General features: G+C 38.7%; 1 protein-coding gene across 1 annotated transcript in view; it reads right to left on the bottom strand.

The window, feature by feature from the left end:
* The window catches only part of CFL2 (cofilin 2), a 51485-nt gene that overhangs the window by 13299 nt on the left and 15472 nt on the right, over window positions 1-22714 (bottom strand). The window contains exon 2 of the mRNA XM_089680226.1: window positions 770-1077. Coding sequence (XP_089536352.1) covers window positions 770-1077 — 308 coding nt within the window. The remainder of the gene's footprint in view (window positions 1-769; window positions 1078-22714) is intronic.

Here is a 22714-nt window from a genome sequence, read left to right as displayed (position 1 = left end):
TCCCAAATATATTGACATATATTTCAAATACTACAATTTTGGCCATATTCAATATATTTCAAAAATATATTTCAATATATTTGTGAATATATTATTAAAAATATATTCAGAACACATGCTGCATTATATATCAAAGTGTAATTTGGAATGCATTTACAAGTATATTTAAAAATCTATGTTTAAATTCATTTTTTTAGATGTTCAAAAATATCTGGAAAATATATTTTGAAAAATATATTTTTAAATATATGCCTTTAGAAAATATATTTTTGTTTACATTTTTGGAATACATGTTAAAATATATTAGTGTAGGCCAATATATTGTAAATATGTTGCATGTTTAATTTTTTTTTTCTAAATATATTGAAAATATATTTCTCTTCCATATGGGGGAGGGTGGGGGCAAGGCTGAGACCTGTTCTGTGTGTCTTATGGACACACAGAGCGGGGCTTAAGAACAAGCATGCACAGTGTCCCTATAGCAAATGGCTTGCTAAGGGGCCAGTCGACGGGGGAGGAGGAACCAAGAAGAGGATTGGGGCTGCTCTGTGCAAAACCCGTGCACAGAGCAGGTAAGTATAACATATTTTTTTTTTAATTAAGTCTTTAGTGTCGCTTTAATTGGATTTTAGTATTGCTCAATTTCCTCAGACTCCTCCTAAGTGTAGGCCTATGAAAACTATATCACATTTGTACAGACTTTGCTCAAGCAACACTGATATTTGGGAAAATTGTGTCATTTGTTACCACATTCTTCTAAGGAATGTACCAGAAGATGAAGACAAGGTCCTCTTTCTTGGATTCCTTGGTCTCATAAGTAGCATCATACAGTCCATAACGGCAGTCATCAAGTGGTAGAAGATTAACAAAGGTCCTGTATGGATCCTCGACTGTGCAGCCAATATCTCCCACTAATATTTGCCTCTCTGTCTCCACAATGATCTCCTTCTTGTCAGGGCTCAGGCAGAACAGGACAGCCTTCTTCCTCTTCTTTACTTCCTCTGCTGTTTGTGATTTTCTCACCTTCATATCATTGAACACTTTGATGACCTCATCATTAACTGTCACACCAGATGCCTGTAAACAGAATTAAAACGATGACTGGATAATCCACTCATATGCCTTTTCTTAAAGTGATACTAAACCCACAACAGTAAAATCAGTCTGTATATGCAGTCAAGCATGCTTGTCATACTATGCTTGTCATACTCACTGTGAAACCTAAGGGGTAAATCCTCTGCATTGTGTAAAAAGGCTGTTTGATCCTGACTTCTCTGATCCTCCCTTTCTTCCATTGACCCCTACTCAGCTTCTGATAACACAGAGTTTTTGGAGTCACCCTGCACATGCTCAGTTTAGTGTGTATGTGCTAGAGAGTTTTTTTTTTCTTTGGGAGACTGCATGTGATCAGCACAGGGCCAATCAGAGCTGTCCAGGCAGAAGGTCAGGAGTTATGTAGCCTCATAGGGCAGTCATAGGAGAATGAAAACACCTTCTACAAGGTTTAATTCAGCTGCTCAGATGGATACTGATAGAAGTCACAAGACTGCTCTAAATGCTGATGAGAAAAGGTATTTAGCAGTTTATATTTACTAAGCGAATTGCATTCCCATATTCTGTGTACTGTGGGTGTGGGAGTCCAGATATAGTGAATGCAGGGTCCTGGGTTTAGTAACACTTTAATGATACAGTAACAGTAATGCCTGTTTGGTGAATTGGGTGAGATCCTCTCTTCCTAAAAAAACATTGTTAGTGGTATGAAGGTTCAGCACAGTGTACAGAGTACAGCATTTCTGGTGTATGTAATATATTGAATAGCATAGGGTGGATAGGTTTGGAGTATGTAACATACAGTAAGGCATGAATACAACCACCTCAATGTACAGTAGTAACCCCTTGGTGCATATGCTCACCATTTCTGTCCACTACTGCAATTGCTGCTGGTATCATTCTGAAAGTTCAGGTAATACCAGGTGTGGGACAGACTTTCACACACTCTCTTCAAAGATTCAGTGATTGATACCCCAACAGCCAGGGGCTGACTGACAACTCATGGGGCCCCCGGGCAATAGGGGATCATGGGGCCCCTGTGTCCTTGCCCAAACTCAAAAAAGCCTATGAAAAAGGTACCAGGGGCATCTCATGGGGCCCCCTACTGACACCAGGCCCTCGGGCAGTGCCCGAGTTTTCAAATGGGCAGTCCACCCCTGCCAACAGACACGTGCCAGGCACTAATAATGTAACACTTATCTTAAATCAAGCTATGGAATCAGACTTTATAATGGCCTTGCACAGTCAAAAGAGGAAAACAGCATACCTTTGAAAAAAGAGGCTCTATACTTACCTATCCAGTGGCACGTGTCTTGAAATGCTGCTGTAATTCTCCCTGACTGCCTGGCCTGTGCAAAATGCCTGGTCCCCCACCAAACACTACAGGATGTATTAGCTGGAAGAAGGAACCACTGCATGCAGAAGGGGAATCCAATAATAGACCCAACTGACCGGTCTAATACCTGCAAGGGGAGCAGAGCAGCATTATGGTCGTGTTTCAAAACATAAGCCGCTGCAAAGCTAAGTATAGAGCCTCTTCTTATTTGAGGCCTTCACTTGGCAGTTCTATTTTACCTTCTTACTTTTAAGTTTTAGTTTTCTTTTCTCATCCACTGAGTTGCAAAGTATCTCCACTTAATCAGCTAGCTTGGCCAGTCAATCAGCTGACAGCAAATGTTCTAATATATCATGTTTGCTTAGCATTGGCTGGACCACTGACTCACAGTCCATGCTCTCCACTCTGCCAGTCCCTGCCAAGATGGAAATCCATGCACACCTTTAGCACATGGATACTATTACACTGGTTCTTGTTCATTGACCTGTGTCTATGAACAGCAAGATAGGAATACTGTACTTACTGTTACTCATTGTAACGATGTATATATAGTCATGCACAGGAAGTTTCTGATAAAATTTATATATATATATATATATATATATATATATACATATATATATATATATATATATATATAGTGTGTGTGTGTGTGTGTATGTATGTGTATGTGTATGTATATATATATATATATATATATATATATATATATATATATATATATATATATATACACTGTGTGTGTGTATGTATATATATATTTATATATATATATATATATATATATATATATATATATATATATGTATATGTGTGTGTGACAACTGACAGTACATAGTTATTGCATTTTTTATTATTGCTGTGCTGACAATATATAAAACAGATCTGGAAAATGCTAATCAACCCACTTACCAACCCCAGCCACCAGAACAGTCATGTTCCTTTTTTTGAATGACCATTGTGTAAGCTTAGCAGAGATACTAATAATGCAGTAATGAAAATAAGTAGCATGTACTAAAAGGTATAAATGTGTATTTTCATACATTTTAATGCAGAATAAATAAATCGCAGGAAGCTTGCATGGCAGCACTATTGCTAATTGCAAGATAATAACTTAGCATTGTCACCCTGATACAGGAAGTGCTGCTATTAATTGGATTTCCAGGTATGAAACTTTGCAACAGATTCACAAAACATTATTTGTCCATGAAAACTTGATTTGGTGAGGCATGATGCCAAATATACTGAAAAATAAATGTAGGGTTTACACAGCACAATGAATATTCTCATTCATTTCACAATGAACACATCTAGCATTGTACTCTTGGAAACTGCATTGTGATTTGGTGTTCAGTCTATCTTTTAAATGTGGTTGGTAAACTTTCTGTCCTATTAGACTTATTTTCTATTAGGTTTTTTGTTCTTTTGTTTTTTTTTAAGAAGTGACTTTGCATAATTTTTTTTTTTTTTTTAATAGTAAGCAGTGTATAATTGTCTAATGGAAATATTTACTTAAAGTGTTACAGAAAAAATGTAAAAATGAATTAACAGCAGACACCCTACCCACTCCAATACTCGCTCTATTTACCTCCAGGTTTGTTGAGTTGTCAGCACCCCGCAGACAGACCAGATAGATTGTGATTGGTCAGCGCCATCACATCAATGGCGATGGCTGACAGAGAATATAGAGAACAGTGGGGATTTAAAATCCCCAAACTGCTGGAGCAGCTGTGGGGGTGCTGACAGTTTAGCAACCCAAGAGGTAAGTAGAATGTGTATTGGAGGGCGGTGGGTGGAGAGGGTGTCTGCTATTGGTTCACTTTTACTTTTTTTACAAAGGTGAACTAACCCATTAAAGATGAACTCTTGGAGTGATCTTATCTTTAAATTTACATTGGTTGCTTGCTTGCTTAGCATTTCTGCCCAGAAAACATCCTGTATTATTTCAATGAATGAGGCACAGAGGGGTGGATGATGTCACGAACTCTGCCTTGTTCAATCAGAGAACATCTTTCACAGTAAGTATGTAATTATAATATACAAAAGATAAGGTAGGATATAGGATAGTTAACAGACAAAGCTAACAATTTTGCAAGATCTTTAGGCCCTCTTGGCTTTTGAAGATATTTTCAAATGACATTCACAATGACTTCTGAGTGATTTCATGCCCTAAAACTGGCAGGGATTATCCTTTGCTACTAAGGAACATAATAAAACTGTTAGTCATAGCACAGTTATGTTTCAATTATAACTAAAGCTTTTTCACGAAGTTAAAACCTGGAATCGTAGGAAGACACTAAAGGTGTGCTGTGCATTGCGTTGACAAATGATGGCGCCATTGGGGTATTTTGTTAATAAAACCGCATTAGAAGAAAGTGGGTGAGAATTTTAAATAATTGTATTTACCACTATTAGAACCATTGTGAAATACCATAAATATAACTAAACTTCATTTTAAAAAATGCTATTGCTTTTACTCTTAAAGTGAATCCCCCCAAGCTCCAGAATTCTGTCTGAGCAATAACCCATAGAGGTCCTCGCCTACTTCAGCTTTTTTGTACTGTACAGTAAATAGTGCTCCTACACAATAACATATGCTGCTACTGTTATACATTAGGTATAATTGTAAAGAAACAAGCGCCCATCAAACCCTAAAGTGAACCTGTGATATTCCTATGCAGGCCATAGCAACAGGTTCACTTTAATTGCAGCCCCACCACCTTCCCCTTCTTCCACTATTGCTCCATAGGGGCACTGGGAGCAACCAGAATCTCTCCTTGTCCCTGTATGACAGTGTTCCATGGTTGAACAGTCAATAGCCATGCAGCAGCACTGCCACTTGGGGGAAGGGGAGTGAGTTACATGCCCCCCCCCCCCAATTTGGGAAGTACCTGTTTTATTTTATTCTTGCCAGCAGAACAGACCATCAGTGTAATGAAAGGAAGGTGAGCCTGTGCTTTTGAAGGGGCCTTCATTAAAGTAAAACCTGCTGCCAAGTATGAGCAACTGCGTCAGCCTTCCCCACTGCTAATGCATGACGTTGGTGGGCATACTGTCTTGCATACTCTAGCACTCTCATTCTCTTTTTTTTCCTCTTCCATCCTTTTGCTTCCCATAGTTAACATAGAGGTTCAATGACCATGTTTGGCCATTTGCTTGCTTTCTGACAACAGGGTGGGGGCACATGTGTGGAGCATTTTGAGGGTTGTGGGCAGCTGAGTTGAAGGGAGCATGGTGTGACAGTAGTAGCAGCCGGGTGGAAGGGATGCCTGGATCCATTATTTGTCCATCAATCTGGAGCATGCACATAGTGTCCACAACATGGCACCCTCCCCCCTGTAGGCAAGAACAGGATGACCTCCTGGCACAGGTTGCGCTGTTGTATCCACCTTTCAGGGAGTGTGGAGGTCATTCCCATTCCTCTCAGGCCTCCATACCTGTCATCAGGTGGACTGCTGTCTGATTGGAAGCTGCCATCTGAGTGACCTAAAATCTTTAGTGATGGCAGAGCTTATAAAACACATTGGTTCACTGCAGTTGGCGCTCATTCTGATTGTGCCTAGATCAAGGACAGGAACCTATCTATCAGAGTGTGCCTAGTGCAGGGAAAGGTTCCAGAGGATGAGCGATAGCATAAGGACTGCCATCAGGACTCCTTGGGAAACTTCTCCACTACTTCTGCTTACTGCTCCCTTCAAACAGCTCCCTGTGCCAGGTGCTGTCAGCCTCTGTGCATCACTCTCTCTTTCTCTCGCTCTCTGCAGGTCCAGCATACAGTTGTGAGTGTTGCTGCTTGCCCATAACTGTTGGAAAGTCTCTGTTACTGTATTTGGAATGTTTTGACAAGATAACTACACATTGTAAACTACTTTGTGTGCCGTGCTTTCTCTCTGGTTGCCTATCGCCTGGGCCCTCCCCACAGCCTACACCCCTTGTTTTCTAATTTTCTAATGACAACCATTCAAATATATGCGACTTAAAAAAAGTTCCAGCACTACTTTGGTCCGACTTTCATGCGAGTTGAGTGCCATAGACTGCAATGTAAAACCTCAAAAGTCCCATGAAAGTTGCATCCTAATGTTATCAATGCAACAGTTGTGCAACAGTCAAAGCCAAAGATGTATTCAAGTCGCACCCATCAAAAGTTGCATCAAAGTTGCAATGTACAGTCGCAATGGAAATCGTATGACTTTGGAGTCGCACAAGTGTGAATGAAGCCTCAGAGAGATGCTGAAAACACTATGGGGGCTATTTACTAAAATTGGAGAGTGTGAAATCTAGAGCAGCTCTGCATAGAAATTAATCAGCTTCCAGGTTTTATTGCCAAAGCTTAATTTAGAAGCTGATTGGTTACCATTCACAGATTCACCTAAATCTAATATGCCAAAAGTAAGAATAGTAACAAATTCAATGCACTCACATGATAAGGTGCCTAGGAAGCTGGCACCAGCATGTATATTTTAGATCAAAGCTGGCCGACACGCGTACTTCCTGAAGACGCCGCCAGGTCGAAACATACGTCAAAGAAAGCATGATACCGTCATATGCGGGCTGCGGTGATGTCACGTCCGGCCGGGACAGAGGCTTGGAACGCACGTCAGCCATCTTTGATCTAAAATATACAGGCAATACATGATGGTGCCAGCTTCCTAGGCACCTTATGTGAGTGCATTGAGTTTGTTACTATTCTTACTCTTGGCATATTAAATACTACACTTAGATCATCATTACTGTTGTGGGTTTTTTTTTTTAGTATTATGGCATAGAAAGCCAGGATTATCTATTCGAATCCCTTCAGCTATCATTTGGGGAATTTTGTGGAAATTATACATCAGTCCCTCTGGATATCCAACCTGGAAGTGCGGGTGTTGGTGATCATACGGGGAGGAACCTCCAGAGTTTTTTAACACACAATGCGATATATATGACCACCATAATGGGGGTCATATACAGTAGGTCTGGTGAGTAATCCATTCGTTTGCTTTTTGCACTGAGGTGTGAATACATGGATTTCTATGTCACCAAATTTTGAAGTCAAAGAAGGACTGTCACAATTTGAATTCATGCAGAACTTGGTGGAAGCATAAGGACGTTTTTAAAATTGGGAATATTCAGTCACTTTATATGTTTAATTAATTTATGTTTGGTATATGTATTGTTTGATATCAATTTATTGGTATTCATCCACAAAACTTATATATGGGGAGTATAGGGTGCATACCTACACTTTATGCTACTTACCCTATTTGAGCACAGCGCCTATCTATTCATCACTAATTCACTTGCAAGTGTCACATTCACATTTTAGAGACAGCTGGAAACACCCCTTTAGGGGGTTAATATATTAACACATATAATTTGGCGTCACAATAATTAATTTCTGTCTGATTATATTGTAATTGTACCTGTGGGATAATAAAAATGGCATGTATGTCCAGCAGTTTTTTTTTTTGGGGGGGGGGTTGAGTCCTCTATGTAACATAGTTTTATTCCCTGTTGCTTCGCCTAGCATATAGGGTATTTTTCCTATCTCTGTAACAGGTTAACCTGTCCAGCAAATGTTTCAGTAACATAATTTGGGGAAAAATACATTAGGGCTTGTGTAGACAGGCACTGGGCTTGAGTCCATGGCATTAGTTTGAGATACTTCTGAGATTATTCAGAACTCATTTAGGCATCTGGCCTACTACTGACTTGCATTTGACCCGTTTCAAGTTGGTCTTGCATTCTTATAGACTTGTGTAGGAATGCTAAATACCACATGAAGCTAATTAAAAAAAGCCCATCAAAACAGGTTCTTTACACTGGCAGGGTTGCTTACAATGGTCAGCTTTGATTCATATGGCTAAAACTAATTTTTTTGCCACAATTGCAGCTGTGACTGCTCAGAAAGTGTTGGTTGGTGTTTTGAGTTACATAAAATTCAGGTGACAACGCTGCTGTGTGATTTCACTGCCGAATGAACAGATTGGTCACTCTATATCAGGAATGGGAGAAACAACAGATCTACTGGCAGAATCAACCGGTAATAAAGTTATGTTACTGGGAGGACTGAGAAAAACGCAAAACTGCTATGTTAATACTAATGACAAAACACATCATATACTATACTGCTCATAGTTAGACTCCAACTGTTAATAATCATTTCTCTATATGCCTCTCTTATATATGCCCTGTCATTTTGACTTTCTCAACCTGGTCTCGTGATTTTTCATGTTTACAAAACAAGCTCAACTTCCAGCATGACTACCCACAAGCATGTTCTCAAATATTAATCCTATCACTCTACATCCAGGCAGTATTAGCCAAGATTCATAAATGCCTAGCCAATGTTATATTTAGATAAAGAAACAGCCCAATTTCCACTTGATCTCTCTCATTGTCATTCACTTGTCGCATACTTTCCTTACACTGTCAATCTACGTCCCAAAGCAACCCAGAAAGGTGCTGAGGGGGTTTAAATAGAGGTTTCCAGTCCATTTATTGAAGGACATATCTTTATTTGTTAACCTGAAACAGATTTGTATAAAGTGAATATAGAACCTAACCAGGGGCGGACTGACCATTTGGAAACTCGGGCACTGCTCGAGGGCCCGGGGTCAGTAGGGGGCCCCATGAGATGCCCCTGGTACCATTTTCATAGGCTTTTTTGAGTTTGGGCAAGGACACAGGGGCCCCATGATCCCCTATTGCCCGGGGGCCCCATGAGTTGTCAGTGCGCCCCTGAACATAACCAATGGGAGCAAAGTGTCAGTGGCTAGCTATGGTTGCACCTAGATTAAAGTGTATCTACACCCTAAGAACTAAACTGGGGCTCAAGCAGATGTTTACAGTAACACACTTTTAATTGGTAAACTGTAACTAAGTTGCGGAAAGGGAAATTAGGTCATGCCCAAGAGGGCAAAATTTTAAGGGTCAGTATAGGACTACACCTAGACTATAATATTCTTTACCTCTGTTCTTCTCCAAAGCATAAAGGGGAAGGGCTCTGTAGACAATGTAACTGATAAAGTGCAGCACAGGCATCACCTTACAAAACTTCTATCAGGATAAACAGGTATTTTATTGAACAGATATAACAAAACGCTTTCAACAAAAAATGTAAAAAATTAAAATGGGCTAGAATAATTCCTATGATCATCAGCTCCATCTATTGGCCAAAATGTGGTATATTTTTTATCAGCGCCATCAAGTAGCCAAAATGCAGTATATTTTCTGAAAATTTCAGAAAACTTTACCACATTTTGGCCACTAAATGAAGCTGACAATCATGCGACATAACCTATTACAAAAAGAATTATCAAAATGTATCCATCCTGCACAAATGTGTGTAGATAGTCAGTGGAAGTTGGTTACATGTACAGGGAGAAGGTGGATGGGCAAATACATTCTTCTCTTCAGTTTTTACTATGGAAAAGGAGGGGCATAATAGACAACACGGTATTGTTGGCAACACAGGATAGATTGAATCCTTGTGGCTAACAGAAGCCAGTGTTATAAAAAGACAAAAATGTAATGTGAACAAATCGCCATGACCAGATGACTTACACCCAAGTTCTCAAAGAACTTATCGAGATCATTTGTTAGACCGTTATTCCTAATCTTTAAGGACAGCTTACTGAACAGAATGGTACCAACTTAACTGAAAAGCTAACATGGTACCAATATTCAAAAATTGGCTAAGATACATACCTGAAAATTACAGGCCAGTTAGCCTAACATCAATAGTATGTAAACTATTGGAGGTAAAGATAAGGGACTATATCCCAGATTTTGCTGATGAAAGCAGTATTATAGGTAGTAACCAGCATGGATTTATGAAGGATCATTCTTTCAAGACCAACCAGTTAACATTTTATAGGGAAGGGAGCTGTAATTTGGATAGAGGAAGGCCTTGGATGTAGTGTATCTAGATTTTGCCAAAGCATTTGGTACAGTACCCCTTAAGCACTTAATTTACAAACTGAGGTCTGTTGGTATTGACGATAGTATATGTACCTCAACAGAAAACTGATTACAGGAGTGCTTCAAAAGGGTGGTGATAAATAGCATATCTTCTGAATGGTCTGGGGTTGTAAGTAGGGTACCTCAAGGCTCTGTCCTAAGACCAATGAGGTTCAATGTGGGAAAATGTAAAGTAATGCACTTGGGGGGTAAAAATATGAATGCAGGTTACATGCTAGGGGGGGACCTCTAGTGGAATGAAGGATGGAAAAGGATAATGGATCTGGAGGTCCTAGTAGATGACAGACTCGGCAATACCAAGCTGCAACAAGCAAGGCAAGTTATACTATTATCATGCATTAAAAAGATCATTTACTCTAGAGATAAAAATATAATTCTACTGCTCTGATTCGACTGCATCTTGCTTATGCCCTCTTGCTCTGGTCACCAGTACTTAGGATGTGCTGGAACTGGAGAGAGTCCAGAAAAGGTCAACAAAGCTAATAAAGTGGCTGGGGGGTCTGTTATGGGGACCGGCTTCACATATTAAACATATTTTCCCTGGAGAAGAGATGCTCGAGAGAAGACATAATTGCAATGTACAAATATCTAAATTGTGATTCTAGCATAGGGAGAAAACTATTCTGTCTCAGGTCATCTACGAAGACACATGGCCACTTGACATTAAACTGTGTAGAGGGTTCTATTACAGTTAGAACAATAAAGACGTGGAACAGGCATCTTAGTGAACACAATATACAGGGATCTGGAAGTGGCAGAGACATAATACATACACATACCAACACCAACACAGGTTGAACTGGATGGATTGCTGTTTTTATTCAACCTTACCAGCTATGTAAAATTTGCCTAACAAATGCATTTTCCTGGACTTTGTTATGGATCTGTCATCATCTTATGCTGTATAGTGAGTGAGGTCAGTGTTGTGATCAGGATGTAACCAGCTATGTATGGTCAGGTATGGGTCTGTGGAATATTTACCCCAAAATATCAATTTATTAATTGGTACAAAAATCACTTCTAAACAGGTAAGAAAGGGTTATACACAGGATCACAAGACTGAACAAAAAGAGAGAACAATCAATCTAGGTTCATGCAACTGTCCTTGAAAGAGTGGCTTGAGTGTTCCTTCTTGCTAATAAAAGAAGCTCCTGAAGTGGAACCCTGGGCATCTACATAGGATCTGTTACAGCCTGTATAGTAAGGAAAGAATGCCACTTTCATGCTATCATACACTATTGTGAACAGCATGTAGCCCCATAATAAATAAGGCGTCAAACCCAAAACTAAAAATGTAATATATTGCAACTTACTAATCCTTAGATTATTTTGGCTTTTTCCCCTCTGTTTTCGCCTGGTGATCTGGCCAGTAACACACCTCCTGTATTACACAGTCTCCACTCTGGATAAAGAAGCAACAGAGACACCTTTGGAGAGCAGCATTGTCAGTCTGGGGGAGGGTAGTGTCAGATGCACTAGTAGATTTAGATGCACTAACAAATTGAAGTCAAACTCATTTCTGAAGCAGTTACATCAATTGTTATTTTTTCTTCTGGGATAAAAGTTTTACGTAAAGGAAAAAGATGACCATTGCAAACACCCCCTGTCAGTGGTGATTTATCAAAAGACAATCACGGAAGAACCGCACCGCGTTTTCAGGTGCCATTAAAATAAATGTGACCTGAACACTGAAGCAGTTCCGCAATATGTCATTTTAGCAGAGCGTTTTGGAATTGCAGAAATTCTGTCCTTGATTAAAAACACCCTAGTATGAATGGAAAACATGCAGCTGAAATGTTGCAGAAAACGTCTAGGCAGGTTTTGCACAGGCAACACAGGATGGAGGAGACTCTAAAGCACAGGTGTCAAACTGGTGGTCCTCCAGCTGTTGCCAAACTACAAGTCCCATGAGGCATTGTAAGACTGACAGATACAAGCATTACTCCCAAAGGCAGAGGCATGATGGGACTTGTAGTTTTGTAACAGCTGGAGGACCGCCAGTTTGACTTCCCTGCTCTAAAGCAACATATGAAGTTAAAAACCATGTGAAATCATGCCTGACGGACATGCCTGCAAGAAATGCTGTAGAAAAGTCCCAGGCAACAGGAAAACTAGGATCAAGCACATGGTTACTGTACACAGAAATATTGTACTTTTCTCCTTTATCTAGGGAACAATGTAGCTGTTCCAGTATGGCAGCAAGCTTCTTCCAACTTCCTCCCAGGCTCTGTTGGTTCTTGCCCGACTTCTATAATGGGAATCCCTGAGATCATAAATGCAGGAGTTGCCATGAATTAGGTCTCAGCTTCCAGCAGCAAGCCCTCCTGTATTTTGAACACCAGATGTTTGTTTATAAGGTGTGCAGTGATGCTAGAAAAGGGGGGCTTCTGTTTGAGCTGAAAATGATTGAAAACATTTTTTTTCCAAAATGCTAATTTCTCACTGTTCAGGTGTTTTCTATTGAAGTCTATGGGAACAAAAACACTCAATTCTGCCTGAAAAGTATCTCATGAGCAACAGGCGTTTTGCAACAAAATGCTCAAACGTGAACAGGGGCCATTGAAATTAATTGAATTTTCCTTGTTGAGCGTTTTTGAGCTTCGAGCTGCAAAATACTCAAGTGTGAACGGAGCCTGAGTTTTGGTCATATGAACAACCAAGAAAAATGCTCCAGTGAGTGAAAAGTAGTCCAGAGCAGAGACCTGGAAGATAAAGCACACTTGGCTCAGAACAGATGTTACATTAAAAAAAGATTGAGTCCTGGTGAAGAGGAAAAAAGCCAACTCATATGTTTAAAGATGCCACAATAAAAGACAATGGTGAGGCATGTTGGGTTAACTGTGTACCCACAGAGCAAAGCTTCACAAGTTATAAGTGTTGCACTGCCAGAGTCAAGATGTTTAATAAACAGAGTATATATGGTAGTTATGTTATGTCAGTGGTGGTTCCTGTGTCTTTTTGTTGTTTTAAGGTAAAGTATATTGTGTACTGACTGTATATTTGATGGGGTTTTTGTGCGCAACATAATATCACTTTTGGTGGCACCATCATATTTTTACATGCTTGCTCTTGTATATTTCCATAATTAAATTAATTGAAGATCTAATTATAAAACTATAACCTAGAGTATATTAGCTACAACAAAGATTCTACCTACCAACTGTTGAACTAAACTACCGGCTACACAGGGAGGGCTTTCTTTTTAGTAAGTCAGCTGATTTGCTTTGTTAGAAGGAGCAGTAAAATACATCCATTATGTAGCACCGCAAAGTAGGAAACAGATCCTGAGTATGGAATGATGTCTGCCTTTATGTGAATATATCATTATAAACTAGACACAGCAACAAGTGTTTTAAATACATTTTAACACATTTATAACAATCCCTACATCTAAATCCAGCCATACATGGGTCGAATTCCGAAAGAGTGTTGGAAATGTTTTGAAAAATGAACAAATTTCGAATCAATGATGGAAAAATTGTGCAGGAAATATGAACGGAAAAGAAATTAGGGGAAAGCTTTTCTGTAGCAACATGAGGTGAAATTAAAGGCTTGGTTGGTTGAATTTCAAAATCAATGGTGGCACCATCGGATTACAAAATGCACAAAAATTCCAATTTTCTAAAGAAAATTTGTTCAGAATTCAACCCTTGTATGGCCTACATTAGACTGCACCCTCTGGCTGAACAGTCATTGTAGAAATTAAGATTAGCTGTGTTGGATATTGTCAGCTGATTGCTAAAGCCGGCCATACATGGGTTGAATTCCGAAAGAATTTTCTTTTGAAAATCTTTTCTAAGAATTTTCGGTTGAATTTTGTACTATTAGTGGGCCACAGCAACGATGATTTTCGAGCGACCATCGAATTTGAGTGATCGGGCATGTTGGAAATTTTTTGAATAACTAATGAATTTCTAATCAATGTTGGGAGAATTCTTTTGGCTTAAGCATGAGCTGTGACTTTTAAAGAAAAGAAAATTCTTGGCCATGAAAATTATTCTCTGTAACAACATGTGAAACTCAAGGCTTGGTTGATTGAATTTTGAATTCAATGGTGGCACCACTGGAATACAAAATGCACATAATTTCCGATTTTGTAAAAAAAAATTTGTTCGGAATTTGACCTGCGTATGGCCTGCATAAGACATACCTACAAACTTTTGAGAAAGAAACACAAAGCATATACACCAAAAACGCTCCTATTATGCAGACCATGAAGAATAAATATGCTAAAATGATTAAACTCACAGGTGTTTCTTTTCACTGCTAGTTATTCTGGATTTTCAGAATTACATAAGCAAAATTAAAGCAGAGTTCCAGCTGAAAAAAAAGTCAGCAGCTACAAAAACTGTAGCTGCTGACTTTTAAAATACAGTCACTTACCTGTCCCTCGGTCCCGCGGTGTCCTCACCACGGCTGGTTTCACCGGCCATCTTCTCTCCCTGGTGCCGGCATCTTCAGTGTGGGCACCCGGCTGTAACAGCTTGTGGCTTGACAGCCGGGTACCCACTGCGCATACGTGAGAAGCGCAGTGCTTTTTGAATGGATCCTAGTCTTCTGTGACCTGTCATGTGCTCCAGAAGACTACGGGGAGGGAGAGGTGAGGACAACTTCCGCTTCCGATCACCTAGGCGATCGCAGCAGATGTGGGAGCGGGTTCCTGTCAAATTCGGGTACCCGCTCCCCCAAGGTGCCAATCCTTAATGGGGAGCGAGGGACAAAGCATTAAAGCAGAACTTCCCCTTTTGGGTGGAACTCCGTTTTAAAGGTTGGATGCAAAGTGTAGTGCAGTGTATTACACTTTAGGAGAATAGTAACTATTTTTTTTTTAGAAGGTCAGTATATCAGGCCAAAAATAGAGGTAATTGAGGACGAAAGAGGGCAAAGGGATTTGGTTCCAAATGAAGCACCTTCAATTGAAGGAGAGTTCCTTCAAACGTGGGACAGTTGGGAGTTGTGTCCAAGGTAATCTGCTGTCAGAAGTGTCTGAATGTGCTTCCACTTCTATGAAGGCATGCTTGTTAAATCTGTTTTAAAAGTAAGCTCTTCATTTGTAATTACGAATCACACAGAGAAACAAAGTTTCTTCTGACATTATTGCATATTGATAAAAGTCCAAAAACGCGGGTATGCCGCATTTGACCTCATTTTGCCACTTTAAGTGTTAGAGCATTTTTACAGCTAAAAAACTCCTCTAGAAACCCACTAGTTCTGGGTTTTTTTTCCATCCAAAAAACCAGTCGGGACCCGGTGGTTGACAGCTGTAGTCACCAATGGTGCCGCGGGTAGGGCGACACGTGCACACCCCCTACCAGGAAATACAAAATTACGTATTTTGCGCAGCCCTGCCGCCCTTTAGCAGTAGTTCTGCTATGGGGTGGTCAGGAAAGTGGTTAAGCCAGTGTGCATGGAGCCTTGATGTTTAGACCAGCATAACACTTTTGGTAGTAAAATAGTACATTATGTATAGAGATGTACACATCAGACACAAAAGAGGGACAACTGGCCAAAAACCGAAACCAAAATGTGCAGTTTTTAAAAATGAATATATATTTTTTTTATTAAAAAATACACTTTGATTAAAAAAAAACAAAAAAACACAATATATACCTCAATTGTTTTGTAAAATATGACAGAAGATGTTATGGCGAGTAAATAGATACCCAACTTGTCATGCTTTAAAATTGTGCACGCTCTTGGAATGGCGTCAAACTGCGGTACTTCATGGGTGATGCTTTAAAAATGTCTACAGGTTAGCAATGTAAAGTTACAGAAGAGGTCTGGTGCGAGAATTATTGCTCTTGCTCTGATGTTCGTAGCTATACCTCACATGTGTGGTTTGAACACTGTTTACATATGTGGGTATGGCCTACGTGTGCATTCACGGGGGGACGTTAAACTTTTTTAAAAAAATGAATTTAATGTTTTTGGGTTTTTTTACACTGTTCTTTTAAAAAAAAATTATCACTTTTATTCTTATCACAAGGAATGCATGCATCCCTTGTGATAGAAATAATTAGTGACAGGTCCTCTTTATGGAGAGATATGGGGTCAATAAGACCCCACATCTCTCCTCTGCAATGTAAAGCATCAGATCAAAAAAAGCATTGATCTAGTGCTTTAAAAAAAAAAATGGGCAGAACTGGAAGTGACATCGATCCAGTCCTCCTAGGGCATAGAAATGAGTGGAGGCCATCTTTCCTTTATTAATCTCTATGCCCAACGCCGGGATCGTTTGATGGTTTCTCAGGTAAGGCTGAGAACTACCGAGCGGTGGCCAGTGGCAGCAGCCGCGGCGAGGAGCAGCAGTGGTGGGCGGCGGCGGCGAAGGGTGGTAGCAGCGAGGAGGCGGGTTTTTTTCAGCAACTGTATCGGTGCTTTTTTTCATATCGGCCGATAGGGGTGTTTTCGTCCGAAATGTTTCAGCCACCGAAATTTCGTTGCAACCCTACTAACAAGTATTAATGATAAACTCGATACATATAAAAAATTTATATATATATAACATCCTCAGGCAATCAACAAAATATATATATATATAGTGACAGTGTATATTCCACTAAAATATCTAGTGTGGATGAGGTCCACATATAGAGAAAAACCTCAACACGGGTTATATAGAATATTGGACCAATATATATATATTTTTTTCACTGTTTATTATTGGTCCAAAACCAATACAATCAAAAAAGATCAAAAGAGCAGCAAGCACCCATAAAGTGAGAGTAAACAGGTGGCGCACACACCTAGTGCATTATCCAAGGTTTACTGAAAGGTATAAAAGGTAAAACATACTCACAGACGAAGCATGTATCTAAAAAGCATTTGCATATATATATATATATATATATATATATATATATATATATGTATCTAAAAAGCATTTGCATATATATATATATATATATATTTATTTATTTATTTTTGATTGCCTGAGGACATTATGTATATATATTTTATACTTTTATATGTATCGAGTTTATCATTAATACTTGCTAGCGCGGCACTATTTTCTATTTTATTTTTTTAGTGGTGGAACACTTTATGGGTGCTTGCTGCTCTTTTGATCTTTTTTGATTGTATTGGTAGTTTTTTAGGTTTTTATTTGGTTTTGTTTGGCAGAGCATAAGACTTCTACCATTATTATATATTGATGCACACATCTGTGTATTTTTTTATGTTTCTTATAATCCTTTTCTGGAACAATGTGATTGTGATTGTATTACCACTGCTAGGAGGCATTTATCACTACAACAGGGGGAAATGGTTTCTAGTATCTCTGACACCAACAACAGCTGCTCCGATTTTTAGAGCATGTGCTGGGGTAGAGCAGTCCAGGTCTGGTTATCAGATATGTTAATGGCCTTGTGCAAGAGGCCCTATGGAACTCAGCGACACCTGGCAGCCTTGTGTAAAAGTAATGGCACACATTACAGTAAACACTGAAAACTAATAGACAGTGATTTCAGCTGGTTATCATGTTTCCATTGAGCATCTGTGTCCTTAGTTTACATAAAGCTGCCCATGTGATAGTAGATATGTTTTTATTAATGTTAATGATTAATGTAGCCGCAAAATCTTTTACAGTAGGCAGGAATATAAAAACAGCTTAATGAAATACAAAAGTACTTTTAAAAAAATGCATAAGGTGAAACATAAAGAATATAAACTATCCCTGTCTGTAGTCAATGGAGGTTATTTACTAATGCTGGAGAGTGCAAAATCTGGTGCAGCTCTTCACAGAAACCAATCAGCTTCCAGCTTTTATTGCCAAAGCTTAACTGAACAAACTGAAGTTAGACGCCAATTGGCTACCATGCACAGCTGCACCAGTTTTAGGAAATCCCCCTCAACATCTTATTAACCATTTCTGATCCTTTCACTTCCCTCCAAATTTACACAGATTTTTTGAATGCATTTAGCAAGCTCTGGATATAAGATGATCACCATAAAGACAGAGGCCCTCCCTCTTAACATCTCTGAATCCCAGCTTCTACATCTCCAGACGCAATATCAGCATTGCTGGTATAAGGACTCTATGAAGTACCTGGGAGTGTATATCGCCCCCATATATTCAGAGCTGTTTACAGCTAACTAACCACCGCTGTGCAGAGAGATAAATAGTTCCCTGAGACAATGGAATTACTATCATCTGTCACTTATGGGTCGTATTAATATTATTAGGATGTCTGCGTGACAAAGCTTTTGTCTCTGTTTGAGATTCTTTCTGAGCTGATCCCTATGTCTTACCTAAGTATATGCAAAGAGTGTGCACCAAATTTATTTGGGGTGATTCATCCTATAGAATAGCGAGTTTAGTGTTACTGTCATTGAAAACTAAAAGAGCTGGGATCTCCTGATCTTATTAAATACTATTTTGCCATTCATTTAAGACATATTATTTCTTGGTCTACTTTACACTTTCCTAATCAATGACCCATATGGAAGAAAAATATATTTGAAATATATTTTAAAAATACTCTTCCCAAATATATTGCCATATATTTGAAATGCTATGATTTTGGCGATATTCGATTTCAAAATATATATATTTCAATAAATACAAATGTACATTTTTGGAATGCATTTACAACTATATGTACAGTAAAAAAAAAAAAAATCTGAAGAATATATTTAAAAAAAAGTAATTTTAACATATATTTTTACATATATTTGTAAATGCATTCCAAAAATGTATGTTTGTATTTTTAAAGACATACAGTATATTTGAAATGTATTTTTTTAAATATTTTTCATATATTTTGTAATAAAAACACATTTCAACATACAGTATCGAATATGGACAAAATTTTAGCTTTTCAAATATATGGCAATATATATGGGAAGAATGATAACAAAAAATGGTGAATAGCTATGCAAATGCAACAAATCAGTGTATATACACACAAATATAGGTGAATAAATATACATTAATAAGCAATAATTAAAACGTGAGACTCCAATCTTTTAAATAATATAGAGTGACGTGCTTAAAACAGCAACACACTGTGCAAAAACAAGTGCCTGGTCTGCCAATAAAAATCTAAACACACCAGGTTAAATGAAATATATACCCAAAATAGATATATATGCATAAATAATATTAACGTGGGACTCCAATCCTTGAAATAATACAAAGTGACCCGTGCTTAAAAACAGCAACACACTGTGTAAAAAATGCCTGGTCTGCTAAACAATATGTATACACACCAGGAAGAGTGAAATATATACCAAAAAATATACCAAAAAAAATTGTTGGACTGGTCACTATCGATGTTTACACTGAACGATTTTATTCAATTGTCGTTTATTTATTTTTTTCTATTTGTGTTGCTGCACCTATCACTTGATATATTAATAATGGATATCTAATTTTTGGTATATATTTCACTCTACCTGGTGTGTATACATATTGTTTGGCAGACCAGGCATTTTTTACACAGTGTGTTGCTGTTTTTAAGCACGGGTCACTTTGTATTATTTCAAGGATTGGAGTCCCACGTTAATATTATTTATGTATATATATCTATTTTGGGTATATATATCATTTAACCTGGTGTGTTTATATTTTTATTGGCAGACCAGGCACTTGTTTTTGCACAGTGTGTTGCTGTTTTAAGCACATGTCACTCTATATTATTTAAAAGATTGGAGTCTCACGTTTTAATTATTGCTTATTAATGTATATTTATTCACCTATATTTGTGTGTATATACACTGATTTGTTGCATTTGCATAGCGCTTCACCATTTTTTGTTATCATTTACACATCCTGAGGTATAGGGAATAGGTGATAGCAGCTGGCTATTTATTAGGTAATTTCATAGTTAAGCGCAGGAGGATATTTCAATTTTATATGGGAAGAATATTTTTAAAATATATTTTTCTTCCATGTGGGAAGGGAGATTGAAACAACATATGCTTTGCCCATACGTTCCAACTCTTTGGACTGAGCTGCTCTGTCCACTTAGCCCACTTAAACCTCGACTTCTTGCTCTTGCTATTTACTAGCTCAATCTGGAAAACCTGTCAGCAAAAATACTCTCTCGTTTTGACATGTTTGCTTCTAACTAATGTTGTATTTAATCCAGCAATCCCGAACAGTTTATTTTACCTCCAAATGCTTCCATGGACCCAAGGATGTTTATTCCAATTAAGGCATTTGGTTAAGCCAGTGACACGTAGACTGAAAACGTTTGAAGAGTTGAGAGCTAGTTGAAAACTCCCTTTATGACTATTCTATTCTTATTTGCTGTTTAATCATTACTACTGTAAAGCTCTATAAGACTTTCATTGACACTGGATAGGCCTACTGGGTTTTAGGCAGTCTGTACCCAGGGTTCCTTCCAATTCATTTGATTTCTACTTTATATAAGCTCTTGCATGCTGCTTCCCCAATACCTGGAGACTCATATCACTACATGTGAAAATGGGAGACTTTACTCCAACACCTCAATGGGATAAAATGTGAGAAATGGCAGCTAAGTCTTCCCAAAGTGTGGTTTATAAGGAAAATATGTCTAAAATGTTAATGTTTTGGTATTGGACCCCTGAGGTGCTTCATTGTCATTAAATTTGACATATCAGGAACTTGTTGGAAAAGCAAATCAGAAGAGGGCACGCTATTTGACATTTTTGTGGAGCTGCTCTGTAATTAGTCCCTTTTGGAAAGCAGTGTTAGAGCTTCTTAAACAACTCTTTGGGGTCCTATTCCCTTCCAACCCCCTTCTTTGCTTGCTGGGCCTACCCTTCCCTGGTACTTCAACATTTTCTAAACAATTAGCTCTACACATTTCTACATCTCTACATGGAGAGAAGGCTTCTCTCTCATCATTGGGGATCCTCTACACCCCCTGTCTAGAACCCAGCTTCTGAACATCATTGCAGAAATTAAAAGAATGGAGCACCTGACAGCCCTCCAGCAACCAGCTCTAGGTAATTTCAGTCAAATATGGGATCCATAGGACACCTTTATTTGAAGTTCGGAATCCTAATGCATTACTTATATACTATTTCTACTGTCCTGAATAGAGCCAAGTACGTTTGGAAAACCTATAGTCACTGTCTCGTTGGTGTGAATATCTTTATGATGATTAACATCCACTTTCTGTTCCTAACTAATCTCTTAACCTCCCTGCCGGTCTAACTAATCAATAGCAGTACATTGTTTTGCATGGAAATATGTTGATTTATATTGTAGGCCTGTAATTCTTCAGAATAACTCACTGAAATCTGTCCAAACAAGAGTCTAGTAAACATCCCGGGCATGATAAAGTTTGAAACATGAAATCATAAATTATAATATAATAAATAATCACAAAAAATAATATAATAATAAATTTAACTCAATAATGTAATCAAACCAAAAACACTGAAATTTGAAATATAGCGCCAAGTTCGCACTTTGCTGAGCAAAATCGAAGAATCATTTTCAGTGTCTGATGGCGAATTTCCCTACGAATTATTATCACTCAATTCTGCAAGTGGTTCTAATTTACTATCACTGTTCTCTAGCTGGTCTAGAACCGCTTTTGACCTAAAGGGACGCTTTTTGGACGCCATGGACATTTCTCAGTTTCCAGGCAGAAAGAACAGTAAAAATGCAGGCAGGGCACAGGACAAAGCACTTGGGACAAAATTTAGGTGAAGTGGTTTGATACAGTAATGTAATAATCAGAGATTACAATGTATTGTGTGTATGTCACATTTTTACTTTTTTGCTTTTTTACTTTTTTGAATCTTCCGCCGGTTCCGCCCCCCGTACATCCTGATGCTCGCAGGGAACAGAACCCAGAAGACGGATGTCGGCATCGGCTGGCGGACATGGCCGGGGGACACAGCGGGAGGACCTTGAGGGATCGTGGGACAAGGTAAGGCTCGAGGGATCGTTGCAGTGTAATCCCAAGTGTTGCTCGGGGTTACCGCTTTTGGTACTGAAATTAACCCCGCGCTACACTCGGGATTACCACCAGGGAGGTTAAAGTGACATTAAAGGTTCAATTTTTTAACATTAAAATAATAAACGTCATACTTACCTGTTCTGTGCAATGGTTCTGCACAGAATTGTCTTGATTCTCCTCTTTTTGGGTAATCCGACAATCTCTATGAGAGCCAGGAGAGGAGGGGAGAAGAGCTTCTGCAGACTGTACAGTGCTGGACCAAGATCAGACTCAGGTGAGTACTTAGGAGGGGGAGGGGGGGCTGCGGGGGAGCTGCACCTAAAAGGATTCACCTAAATGCGTAGAATGCATTAAGGTAAGAAACCTTATACCTTTACAATCACTTTATAGTCTGCTGTTCATTGAATTTATTCTTCTTTTTTATAATATAATTTTTGTCTGTTCCCTGGCAGTTTACTGGGGT

Source organism: Staurois parvus, unplaced genomic scaffold (genome assembly GCF_062004578.1).
Source record: "Staurois parvus isolate SC_StPar_1 unplaced genomic scaffold, SC_StPar_1.0 ptg000237l, whole genome shotgun sequence".
Lineage (NCBI taxonomy): Eukaryota > Metazoa > Chordata > Amphibia > Anura > Ranidae > Staurois > Staurois parvus.
Note: the sequence above shows the minus strand (reverse complement) of the source record. Positions and strands in the feature narration are given on the sequence as shown.